This window comes from Chinchilla lanigera, unplaced genomic scaffold (genome assembly GCF_000276665.1).
Source record: "Chinchilla lanigera isolate Chin_1 unplaced genomic scaffold, ChiLan1.0 scaffold00005, whole genome shotgun sequence".
Lineage (NCBI taxonomy): Eukaryota > Metazoa > Chordata > Mammalia > Rodentia > Chinchillidae > Chinchilla > Chinchilla lanigera.
Window position 1 is genome coordinate 10,480,327 of NW_004955406.1, and position 13,919 is coordinate 10,494,245.

General features: G+C 39.0%; 1 protein-coding gene across 2 annotated transcripts in view; it reads left to right on the top strand.

The window, feature by feature from the left end:
- The window catches only part of Opn3 (opsin 3), a 43,149-nt gene extending 29,517 nt beyond the window's left edge, over nt 1-13,632 (top strand). For both annotated transcript variants that reach the window (XM_005374819.2, XM_013520533.1), the window contains exons 2-4: nt 3,556-3,875; nt 10,182-10,433; nt 13,132-13,632. In XM_005374819.2, coding sequence (XP_005374876.1) covers nt 3,556-3,875; nt 10,182-10,433; nt 13,132-13,395 — 836 coding nt within the window. In that variant the 3' untranslated portion in view covers nt 13,396-13,632. The remainder of the gene's footprint in view (nt 1-3,555; nt 3,876-10,181; nt 10,434-13,131) is intronic.
- Nucleotides 13,633-13,919: the final 287 nt, after the last annotated feature.

Genomic DNA, 13,919 nt, shown 5'->3' on the forward strand with positions numbered 1-13,919 from the left:
TCAGATCAGTCATTCTGATTACCAGATTCAAGTGTGCAAAATTGGTCAAGAAAAAAAGTTTTAAGCATTGACTGTTCCTTTGTTCCTTTCAATAAACCACAGACATCAGCAATACACCTATTCCAGCTATCCTTATATATACATATAAATTTTGTTTTTCATTTAAGAAAACCAAAATAACAAAAACAAATGCATAAACAAAACAGCATAGAGAACAATACAAATACAGAATTTCAAAACATGGTGATAGGATATTAACAATGGTTGTTATATTACATAATGTCATCTTCAAAATGGTTGCACATATAACCAGATATAGGCATATAAGATTGATCAAACAATTACACATTAACAGTTCCTTTCAATAAACAGATATTAGTAGTACAATTATCCTAGCTATCCTGTGTATACATATACTATATATTTTTTTGAGACAGGTTCACTATGCAATCCAGGCTGGCCTTTGACAAGCTATGTATCCAGGCTGGCCTATGGCTGACCCTCCTGCCTCAGCCTCCCAAGTGCTGGGATTATAAGATGTGCCAGCCTGAATTACAGAGTGAGACCATGTCTCAAAAAAAAAAAAAAATACTATTGTATTAATAGAAAAGTTTATAAACTAAAATCAGTATTTCACTAGATTTTGACCACTAGATTTTGACCACTAGAATATTATGTCATAGATTTCTAGGTTTTCTTTTAGGAATATAATTAGTTAAAGGATATCACTCTAGATAAACAATTTAATAAAGTGAAAATAGATTTCTGAAGATATCTAATTTGATACTTTTTGTCCTCCTATTTACTAACAATTTGAATTTAAGTTTATTATTTGCTACTATATCATTACTTCCTGAACTATTTCCTTACACTGTACTGTATTCCAAAGCCTAACCTTCTGGTCATTGAAGTATTTAGTAAATATTCACGTACTTCTTCAACGAATATTCATTGTATACCAGATGTATAGTATTGTATACTCTATACTAGGATTAATACTGTTCCTACAGCCTTCTATATCTCATATGCTATAATAATAATAATAATAGCTATCATGGTGTGTATAAATGAATATAAACTCTCAATTTCTTTCTAAGTGAAGGACCTCTTCATTTCACATTTTCATAATAACAGAATCACAAAATTTTGTGGTGTGACTGAATCTTCAATTTTATGAAAACAAAGACCAAAGAGTGAAGAGATAATTTGCTTCAAGTTCCACACTACTGAGTGGAGAGCTGTGCCTTGCTCCCAGACCTCTTAACAATCATCCCCAGCCCTACTGATGCAGGCCCTTTAGATTATACAGGGGGAATAAATGTAACTCTCAACCTGCTAGATGTGCAATACACTGAGTTTTTGTACCCCAAAATTGAAGAGTCAATTTTAAGGAACAATGGAGGTTAAGAGTAGGAAATTTTATTGAGGGAGAGAGAGCTCCTGCCTGAGAGGTAAGAGGGAGGCCTCAGTGTGTTGCCACGGACCCCACTTTCTAGAGGAAAATCACAAGGTGGTTGCAAAATCACGAAGTAGGTATAAGGTGGGAAAAAACTATGATCAACCAGTAAGTTTATAAGCATAGCCACTTAGGTCATATTGATCTCATGGGGAAGCAGGTTGTATAGCAAGCGTACATGGAAAGAACAAAGAACTTTTTAAGAAGGGATGGGTCTGAGGGTCTTGGTCAGGCACCAAGGTGTGACTGATACCTATCTAGACTTTTTGTTGTTTTTTTGGACAGGGTCTCACTATGCAGTTCAGGCTGACCTTGAGCTCACTGTGTAGCCCAGGCTGTCCTCAAACTCATGGCAATCCTCCTGCTTCAGCCTCTCTAATCCTGGGATTACAGGCGTGCATCACCATGCCTGGCTATCTAGACTTCATTGGACCAGGTGTTACCACTTACACCCTGGGGAGGTAGATAGCCCTGATCATTCTGTCTTTATCTTAAGGCTTGGCCTCCACCAGATGTACCTCTGGCCACAGTAGTAATGTGTTTTCATCTTTTGTTTTGACTCTCTCAAGGGCCTAGCCCTGGCTGACTGCCTATAATACTGTTACCTAACTTAACTGTCTATAATGCCACCAACCCTTACTCTACTCAGATCAGTCTTACTTTTCGTTTGCTATCAGCTTCTTTCCTTCAGCTGTTCCCCACCTATTCATTCAACAAACACTTGTGTTGCTGTGTCCTAGGCAGCTCACAATTTCATTTTCATCCCCATGTCTGCTCATACATCTGCTTGGTTTTTACCTTGACTGACGTAATCTCTGCTCATTAGGTACGTTAGAAATCTCCAAGTTATCTTTAACTACGCTCCTTCACACCTCACAATCAATTAGCGATGGATTCTGATGAGAGTCTCTGGAATCCAGACGAGGCACTGATGCCTTTACTGCTACCTTTGCTGTGGCCCCAGTGTCCTGCCTGGACTGTGCTATGGGCTCAAGCTGTTTTCCAGGGTCCTGGACTCTGTTCCTTCTTCCACGCTACTGCTAGAGTGAGTGTAACTGCAGAAGAAAAAGGAAGAAGAGGAAAAAGAGAAATTAACTGTCGCTTTGTGCTTAAATAGATCAAGGGAGCAATAGAAAATATAATTTATTGTTTCATACAGGAAAAGGTTTTTAAACATAGAAGAAAGAAAATATCTTATCTAGAAATTGAGAGCCTTTCTCATGTAGCCTTGTCTGAGTCCTCTAAACCTTGTAGTTGCTCACAGACCTTTTCCTGTCCTTTCACACTGCCAGGCCCTGGCACCTAATTGCTCTTTCTTCCTGCCTTGTGCACCGGTGCTTCCTTCTCTGAGACACCGGTACATGCTGGCACCATGGTAGCATTTGCCCCTCAAAAGCATGGTGGTTATTTGCACATCTATAGTCTCTTCAGACATCTAGAGTTCTGCCTCCTGGTCATCGTCGGACTTCCTGTCACTACTGTGCCTCGAAACACAAGGTTCTCAATAGGTGCTTGTGAAGCGAATGATTCACTTTCTGGGGAAAGACAGAGAAAGACATGAATACTATTGTTAAAGTGGATTGTTGCAAAACAGAGGTATACATGAAGACCAAAGGAGCACAGAAGCCTTTCTCCTACCTTGGTAGCATCTTTGCAATGTGAACTGTTCACATGCTGACATCTGCTTGCCAGTGGCTCAAGGCAGCCCTCTGCATATTCCCAAACTCCACAACTAGTCTCTTTGAACTTGTGGAACCCACTTTGACTTTAATAACTGAGAGAAGGCAAAACTAAAGAAGATACTTGCTCCAGTGCCTCAAAGAAAACAATGCAATAGCAACATTATTTAGGGCTTTTATTTTGTCCTATTACAATTCACATGCTATTTTCTACCTTACATTTTCTTTCCTAGGTGAATACATTTTGAATGCACTTCCTGGAGAGTGTGGGGCATTATTACTCTTGGCTCTCTTAACTTTTAGAGCACTCTGTTGGTGTCAGATACTCCGTATGGTATTTCTGGTGGAGCACGCAGCACATCACTTTTGTCTAGTTTCCCCTTGCAGTATGCTATACTTTTCTACTTTCTCTTCTTACAGGGATTGTTTCCATTAGCACCCTCACTGTGCTGGCCTATGAACGTTACATTCGTGTGGTCCATGCCAGAGTGATCAATTTTTCCTGGGCCTGGAGGGCCATTACCTACATCTGGCTGTACTCACTTGCATGGGCGGGAGCTCCTCTCCTGGGCTGGAACAGATACATCCTGGACGTCCATGGACTAGGCTGCACTGTGGACTGGAAATCCAAGGATGCCAACGATTCCTCCTTTGTGCTCTTCTTGTTTCTTGGCTGCCTGGTGGTGCCTGTGGGTGTCATAGCCCATTGCTATGGCCATATTCTGTACTCCATTCGAATGGTGAGTTGAAGGCTACAGATGCCCTTCCCCCCAAACATGTCCAAATGTAATGTGGAAAACATGAATGCTTCCTACATGATCAGTAGTTTCCCAGAAATGTAGCAACTCTAGGGGACTTTTCATACGGTAGCATTTTGCACTATGACTCACTCCCTGAAAGGATCAATGAGGAGTAACACTTTTTCTACATCGCTTTCTAAATCAAAAGAAGAAAAGAGAAGACTTTTGAATAAACAACGAAAGTGTCAAACTTCCCACATTATGCAGCACTCTCAGAATTTCAGAACTCTGAAAAAGGGAATTAGACACTTCCCATAATTTTATTCAGATCAGATCACATTAACTCATGCCAAGAAAATAGTACAGATGTTTTGTCTAGAAATCACATTTGAGTCATAAGGGACTAGAACTGACCACAAACAGACGTCACGCTGGAGCCAGCAAGAAGGATGCTTGACGTAACCAGCAGAGGGCAGGGCAGCTCCACGCTGCGCTCTAGAACTTCAGCTACGCATGGCGTCCTGACACTGCTTCTGCTCCCTCCCTCAGCCCACTGCTTTCGCTAGAGCAGTTCAGTCACTCTGAAATCCTCCGAGCGTTCACTTTTTATTTTAAGACAAACTTAGTCACATGCATCACTTTAAACCCCTTACCTTCAATTTCTATATTCATAATTTTTACTTACACCCATTTTGTTGAAGAAAAACATCTTTGGACCAACTCAACTCTGTTTTCTCTATGCCAGTAGTCGAAATGATGGGAAAAGAAAAGATGGGAGAAAAGTCACACGGGTCCAGACTCAGATATCCTCTCAGCTCTGTCTTTGTATTCTTTGTGTTCTCACAGGTTCCACTTCCTTACACAATGGTTATTAACATTCTCAGTATTCTTTTAATTTCTTGCTCTGTTCTCTTTTATTCTTATCAAATATATGTGCTTCTTTACTGGACAAAATAAAGCTATTATCAGGGACTTCCTCAACTCCTGGCTTCCCTTTATATAAGTCTCATTCCGCACTGTTTCTTAGATTTCTTTCTGCAGTTATGAGGGGTGACAGGGAAGTCTCCCAGGACCAAGTTATTTCTATATTCTTACTCCACTCCCACCCAGTATCTGCTCCAGGGATCCCTCTTTGCTGTAATTTTCTTTTTCACTTATATCTTCAATCTTTCCCTTCCCTTGCTACTCTCTTTTTCCCTTCAGCATATGACTATGCTAATTTAGAACAAAAGCAAAATATACTGTCAGCTCCCTGTAGCTATCCTTTCTCTCCTTGTTACTGCTAACTCAAGGAAACACTGGTGGCTTTTGGTACTGTATTGTCACTCAATAAGCATTCATTTAACCATTTATGAAGCATCTAAAATGTACCACTTGCTTCACGTTATGGGCAAAGTGTTTTATCTCTCCCAAATTCAGATACTGAAGCCTTAAACCGCAGTGAGATGCTCTTTGGAGATACATTCTTTAGGTAATAATTAGGGGTAGATGAGGTCATAAGAGACCTGATGGGATTAATGTCCTTATAAGAAGAGACCCTTAGCTAGCTGTGGTGACCCAGGCTTGTAATTCCAGCACTCAGGAGGCTGAGGCAGGGGGATGGCCATGAGTCCAAGGCTAGCCTAGGCTACATAGTGAGTTCAAGGCCAGTTTGTACTACATAGTGAGATTTTATCTCAAAAAGACCCTCCCAAAAAACAAAAACAAAATGCCAAACAAACAAAACCACCAGTCAGCCTGCACCCCCCCACCCGCACCCCAGTGTACTGCCTTCCCTGTGTACTTGAAGAAGAGGTCATGTGAGCATTTAATGAGAGGGACACCTACAAACCAAGAGAAGAGACTTCAGAATGAAGCCTATCTTACAAGAACCTTGATCCTGGACTCCCGGCTTCCAGAACTGCGAGGAATAAATTTCTGTTGTAGTTCAAGGAGTCAGTAGTTGAGTAAATTCATGTGGCATTTATACCTTAACTCATTGCAAATAGGCACCTCCGTCCCTGCCTTAACGCCACTGAAACATCCCTCATTTAAGCTCTGAATGATCTAAGTGTTAGACACAATAGACACAGCTCTATTTCCATTGTTTTCTGACATCTGTGGTATTTGGGGCTGACGACAACTTCCATTTTCTTACTAATCTCCCCCTCCCATTGATTCAGTGACCCTGTCTTTATTCTCTCTGGTCCTGTCTTCTTACGTCTCCTTCAAGGACTTCTTTTGCTTGGGCCTTCCCAGCATTTTTTGCTGAGTTCTTATTTCTTGCTACACCTTGGTCTAGGGTGATCTCATAGATAAGGTATGACTGAAGTATATCATTAATGCTTTAACAAAATAAGTGATTATAGTACAAGACATTGCCATGAATCCTCACAAAATCCTCTCACTTGCTTTGAGCACACTTATCCCATTGTTCTTGGCACTTTCTGAAGCAGTTCTTGAAGTATACTGAGGATATGTGATAAAAAATATGGTGAATGCTACTGCTGATGCCATCCAATGGAAAGGCAGGCTTGTGAAAATATTAAGGTGTGTCCTCATCTATCTTATTACCTGGATCTGGTACTGTATGATTTCTGCAATTCTCCAAAGTCAAAATGACTATGAAAGATAAAAGTTTTAAATTGATTCAGGGTACTGAAGCAGCCGTGAAAACCTAACTAAAGACAGGAAAGAGGACTTCCAGAACTGCTTCAGAAAGGGGCAGGAATGATGGGATAAGTGTGTTCAAAGCAAGGGGGAGGATCTTGAGAGGGATTCATGATAATGTGTCTTTTACTGTGATAAATTATTTTCATCTTAAACATTTACTGTGTGCTTCTATCATACCTCATACTGCCAGGAATTCTCCCTTCTAACTAGAATTTGAAGACTTTGAAATTTCTATTTCCAAACCAGACCTCAGATGCTCATAGTCAGTTGCCTATTGAATGCCTCCACCTAGAGGGTTCACAGACTCACTAAATTCAGCACATGGAAGGTTAATTTGTTATCTCTCTGCCCCCCAAATTCACCACTTCTCTACTCCTGTTTTCATGGAATGGCCGCATTCCTTGCTACCTAAGCCAGAATCTGGGAAGACATCTTGTACTATTCTTCATCCACATCTTCCCCATATGCAACTAATGACCAGTTCTTATTCTACTTAATGATCTGTCCGTTGTATCCATTTTCCCATTGCCTCCTGACACACACTCATTTCCAAGGGATCTCATTTCTCCTTTCCTCTACTTCTTACTTTCCTCTAATCCATTCCTTACCCACTGCCACTTGAGTGATTGTCCTCAAATACTCCCTGCATGATTGAAGTAGAGCTCCTGAGTGTGGCTAACAGATCCTGTGCGGCATCCCTGGTCTACCTGTCCTGCCTCGTTCCTTGGAATCTGTCTCCTTCTGTCACTTTCATTTCCAGCTAACTGCAGCATTTCTTGTTTCCAGAACGTGACGTGTGGTACTTTCACCCCTTTGCCTTAGCATGCTTCCCTCTTCGTCAGCACTGTCTCTTCTTGCTCCGCTAACTTCTCATCTCAGAAGGCTGAGATCAGGATTTTCTTGCTGTAACCCAGCCTTGGGAATGCTTCTCTAGCTGTGTGCTCCCATGTCTCCCTGCCCCTCACCTACGGAAGCAGTTGTGTGCTTCCCGTCATCAACAGAGTGAATTCCTCAAGAGCAGAGACTGTCTCACCTTTGTCCCTGCAGCTGGAATCGTCCCTGTGTATATCCTTTTTGGAATGAGTTACAAGCAGAAGATGTAGAAAAGGGAAGATAGGGTATTTGTTAAAAGTGTAAAGAAATTTGAGTTTAGACTGCTATTACCTCAACAGAAAACTTTGCGTGAGCACTTTGCCTCTATTTCTTTATTCAGAGAGAGGTGATTCAATACACCAGTGGAGACACAGCTACTCACTTGAGAATGAGAGCTCACATGAAAATCTGCATGTGTCTGGGTCAATAAGTACTAAGTATACCCATTAATGTAAGAAGATAGCACTTCTAGAGGTAATTCTGGAGAATTTGTCTTAAGTGGTTTCCTTTGGGGACAACTTTGACATGTTATTGAATGAAGAGAGTGAGAGATGAAGTAGACTCCTTTTTTGGGAGGAAAACTTTGAATGAGCAGAGTGAAAAAATAGTGATAGAACAAAAAGCTAAAGAGAGATAAAAGGGGCTGGGGATTTATCTCAGTGGCACAGAGCCTGCCTGGCAAGCACAAGGTAGTGAGTTTGATTTCTGGTACCGGAAAAAAAACCAAAACAACAACAACAAAAAGGAGAGATAAATAAAAAATAACCGTAGAAACTCCACTTATGCAAACCCAACTAACCTGAAACATCAGACAGGATCTTGTCCTTTTACCAAAGAGAAGCTGGAGAATAGACTGACATTTGCTTAAATTACTTTCACTAGCATACACATAATTCCAAGATGATAAATGAGCACTGTGCTCTGATGATGGAGAGGATGGAGAGCAGTTTGCCCAGAAAACAGTACAGAAAAAAACCATTGAGTTCTGGACAGTGGGGGCTGGAAGGGCAGGTCATGGAGATGTGGTTATGTACTAGTTAGCTGAAATTCTGAAGAGTCAAAAATGATGGTTCCAAATGTCCTACAGAGACATAAAAGTGCATATATGTATATGTTAGCTTCAAGTAGCATTCAAATATGAATATTTAATTTCAAAAATAACTGCCTGAAGGAACCTAGCTTCTGTTAAGTCTCATGGGACATTTGTTTTAACCTCTGTTCCATCTTTACTTCTAGAGTAGATAATTGCTGATTATCATGCTGGAACAAAGGCAGTAAGTCTAGAATATGAGTGCAAATCTTCTGCTTCCAAATTAGAGCTTTTACTACAATCTATACCTTTCTAAAAACTGAAGGGATGTGACTTGCCCCCAAAATGATGCCCTGCAAAGAGAGTAATATCCTATCACAATAAGTAAAATAGTTTCAAAAAATAGACTTGCACACATGGATAATAATAATAGGAGATTCAATACCTCTTCCCCTCATACACATTCTCTCTACTGTTTTGCTTTGTTTTGTTTTTTTGTACTAGAAATCAAACTCAGGACCTTGCGCTTACCAGGAAGGCTTTTGTGCCGCTGAGCTATATCCTTGGACTCTACTCTTAAAAAAAAGAAATCAAACATTTAAATCTTTCCTATCTCCCTCTATTCTTTTTCAATCTGAATATATAATTTTTAATAATATAGTTTCTTAAATATAACTTTAGATGATAACCAGTAATTTAGGAATGCCTATTCAAATATATTTTTAACTACTATAAGCATGTTCTAATTAATTCCTTTAGAAAAATCTCCTTTTCTATCATGCTGAAAGATGCACTCCTTAAACCTTATAAATGTATTGAAATACATTTCCCAGTCTGAAATTATTAAAACTAAGTATCGACAGTATACTAAATAACTGTTTTAAAAAATTAATATATGAAGCTTTTATTGTTTGATAGAATGAGTACAGCATCTTACAGTGCTCAGAATAGCCATTTAAATTTCAGAATGTATTTTTGTTGTGCAGAAATATTTTCTTCACCTTTAAAACATTTATGATAATAGTAAGAGAAATATATAAAGAACCTCTTAACACGAGAATTTTAAAGAACTTTTTGACTATATATCATTTTTTTCTCAGTACCTTTCATTAATACAAACTAGATGGGCTGATTTCAGACAAGTGGGGTTTTACCCAGTGCTGTCTTCTGTAAATGAGCCCGCAATGAAACCAACCACAAACAAATACCTCATCGATTCCACTGTGAGAGTCATTAGCAGGGAACTGAAAGATACAGTAGTTTCCAGCAAGAACTCATTTGGGGGTTAAGTTCTCATCAAGACAACTGGAGGCTTAGCTGTGCAGAACTCCTGACTTGACCTGAGTTTATAGTCTGGTTTGGGAATCTGCATATTAGTGCTCTGGGTAAAACAGTTTCCTGGATCATGGAGAAATTGTTACAATCTTATCATGACTCTTTCAGGCTGTCTTGTAGTGACTTGAAGAGCAAGGTAAAATAATTTAGTTCATCCTTGTTAAGTAAATTAGAAAACATTAAAAACCACTGAAAGATCCCAAAGGCTTTTCAGTTCAACCATAACATATTCCAGTTCAGGAGCCTGAGGCCCAAAGTGATGAGGGCTGGGACTAGCTATGTGTTTGAATCAGAAGCCAGCTTCCCAAGGTCCTTTGCTCTTCTTTCCCATTAGGGTAGGCCCTGGGTGGAAATGGAAAACACCAAAAGAAAACAGTTCTTTCACTTTTCAACTCCCGCTTTTCTCTGTGCTGCAGCTTCGTTGTGTTGAAGACCTTCAGACAATTCAAGTGATGAAGATTTTAAGAGATGAGAAGAAAGTGGCCAAAATGTGCTTCTTGATGGTCTTCATCTTCCTAGTCTGCTGGATGCCTTATATTGTGGTCTGTTTCTTGGTGGTTAACGGTTACAGACACCGGGTCACTCCAACAGTATCAGTTGTTTCTTATCTGTTTGCTAAATCCAGCACTGTATACAATCCTGTTATTTATATCTTCATGAGCAGAAAGGTAAGCTTTACAATTAACTGGTCGTTTTCACCTTGGGGAAAATAATTTTGTAGAGGTAATTCAGAACAGCTTCAGTGATGAAAACCCAAGTGAAGAACTTGATAGGAAAGTAAAGCTATTCTAAGATCTGCCAAGAGAGATGTGTACTTATTAGATGAAATTCTATTAAAATTACTATTTAATGCATCAGAAAATATTTATCTACTACTAATAATGAGTTATCTCCTTAATAATCACAGAGTTACTATGTTTGAAATTCTTACTATACTGTGCAGATTACACCTAGTATCTTTATAGGACTGTACCATGAAATAGGACTAATATTATTCCTGTATTTATAGGTTTTGAAGTAGATTCAAGGAAGATAACTTGCCTGACCCAGAAAGCATTTGTGCTGGGACTTCAAGCTAATTCACTTGAGACCTCAAAGCCAGAGCTCATAACTTCTCATTTGTGTTTAGAAATATTGCTAGTAGCTGTTCTGGGTTATTCTCATGACATAGCCGATATCTAACCAAATTTAACTTTGCTTAATGTTGAGGACCACTCTCCAACAGGCAAAATTTAAATATGTTCTCTAACAATTTGTTTTGCTCTTTCTTTCAGCCAGTGGCTGTAAGTCCTTACTTCTAAACTATTGTGCATATGTCACACTTGAAAATATTGTAAAAATATGCAGATTTTGATTCAGTATGTCGGGTACCCAATATTCTGCAGTTGTAACAAGCTCTGACATGGGCCTGCTACTTCATGAGAAACTGAAATACAATACTTTTACATGAAGAGACTAAAGGACCAGTGATATAGCTCAGCGGCATAAGTGCTTGCCTGGCAAGCCTGAGGTCATGAGTTCAATTCCCAGTTCCCAAAAAATAAATAAGTAAATAAATAAATAAAATAAAAAGACTGAAAAATATAACAAACACACAAAAACAAATAAGACAATGGTTCTTACCCAAAGAAGCTTACCATTTGTATACAAAAGCATTAAATGTGATATATATATGCTAACCCTTTTAATGACATGTATATCTTTAGCACTTAACTTGATACACCAAACAATGGTGTGGTCATAAATATTCAAATACATCTTCAAGCAGGGCATGGTGGCGCATGCCTGGAATCCCAGCACCTGGGAGGCTGAAACAGGAGGATTGTTGCGAGTTCATGACCAGCCTGGGCTACAAAGTGAGCTCAAGGCCAGCCTGAACTGCCTGGTGCCACCCTGTCTCAAAAAGACAAAAAAACAAAGAAATATTCAAATAAACAGTTTAAAATACGACTATAAGGGCTGAGGACATAGATGGCTTACTTGGCATGCATAAAACCCTGGGTTCAATCCCCAGCACTAAAAAAAAGTTAATATATACTAAATGCCAACTTACATATAATTGGAGAGAGTGTAAAAAAAAAAAACCAATGTAACTATTTATTATTTTTGATTGATTTTTTTTTTTAATTTGGAAAAGCCCACATATTCAACTTTTATTTGCTCTAAACAAAAGGGATAACAAGTTAACTTTTTATTTATATCTTGCGTTAGCCATAGTAGACACACTACTGTCACAACCCCAGTGTCAGTGGACTAACACTGAAAGAGTTTATTGCTCTTGGAATTTACAGCCTAATGTGTGTGATGGTGAAGACAGTGTCTGTTTCACACAGTCTCTAAGGAATCTACATCCCTTCCATTTCATGATATTCTCATCTTCAGACCTTGGCCATCAGGTTTCTTGGAGAAGGGAAAGAGCAGAGGGGAGACCTTGAAAAGGGCTGAAAAATATGGTTGGTGTAGTAGTGCCCAGGATACAGAGAGTTACATATATTGTTGAAAACTAGAGTTACCCACTGTAGCAGTTTTCCCCAAGTTATAATGTTAATAGAAAAAAATTCTTCTCCTACTTAAAAGAATATCCATGAGCACACAGTCTGTCAATTCTGCCGGAACAGACTTGTCTTTGTCTGTCTCTAGAGTATAGCTCAGTGGCCGTCACCTTGTAGGTACTCACTGGGTATTTCCGCACTGAATACGTGTTGATAATCCTTTAACAGACAAAGCTATTCTCATAGAAGGTACACACGAACTGAAAGTAGGGAGGGTTAAGGTATGAAAACAGTCCTATGTGGTCTGGTTTGTAAGAACTAAAATAAATCAGATGTAAAACTCCGGAGGGATTTTGTTGTGGGAAAAATTCAATCAACAGTAGCCAGGAGCTCAGAAGAAGCAAGGAAATTTTATTGGTGCTAGCGGACCCCAGAGGAGTAATCTCCAAAGTCTGAGATCCTGAGTACAGAGTTTGTCTTTTTTATAGGGTGGCACACTGAAGTTACAAGAATGAGATAAGCTTTTACTGAAGGTTATGGTACAACGGCTATCTTATGGTGAGCATAGTTGTAAGCAGCAAAGTTGTTTTAGCACATTTACAGAAGTTTCAAGTTGATGACAAATCATGTGATTTATCTGGATTCAGTGGCAGAGAACAGAATGACTGGAACTTTATTGAACAAAATGGCTGCAGTTAGGTGAGGATTTCTACTTCAATTTAGATCAATCTAAGCATTAGTATAAATTCTGCCTTGGATCAGCTAACAAACAAAAAAATCCAAATTACACTCAACTCATTTTCTTGAATGTTAATCCAGATTAAGGGCCTAATTTTTAACTAATAATCAACTTCATCTTTTCTTCTCTGCCCAGTTTCGAAGATCCCTCTTGCAGCTCCTCTGTTTCCGACTGCTGAGATGCCAGCAGCCTGCTAAAGACCTACCAGCAGTTGAGAGTGAAATGCAGATCAGACCCATTGTGATGTCACAAAAAGACGGGGACAGGCCAAAGAAGAAAGTGACTTTTAATTCTTCTTCCATTATTTTTATCATCACCAGTGATGAATCACTATCAGTTGATGATAGTGACAGAACCAGTGGGTCCAAGGTGGATACAATCCAAGTTCGTCCATTGTAGGAATGAAAGACTGAGCCTTAGATTGGATGTCACATTCGGACTTTGATTATAAGGACTGTTCTGGAATCTGCATTCTGTGTAATAGCACAATTTTTACGGTCCAGCAAGAAATCTGAATTGCCTGCATGCTCTCTGGCCTCAAGAAGAAACTGGACAAGACAATTTTTTTTAATTCAATGGGTGCTTTATGTAACAAAAACCCACTAATGGCACAAGACAGGCATCTGGCACCATCATCTTCTTTTTTTTTTTTTTTCCATCATCTTCTAACGTGTTAGAATTTTCATTTCAGATATATTTTTGAATGATTATATTTGCCAAAGCTCATAACACATTTTTCTTGAAAATATTTCATTGTAAAAATAACTTTGTCTCAAACACATGTGTGAAATAGCTAGTCCATCTTTAATTCTCTGAAGTGTTGGGTCCTATTTAGAGTCATGTCATATGTTTGATACAAATTGAATTTATTAAGGAGATAAAGTCTAGGATAAAAATAAATTCCCTACCTTTACCTGTAACTA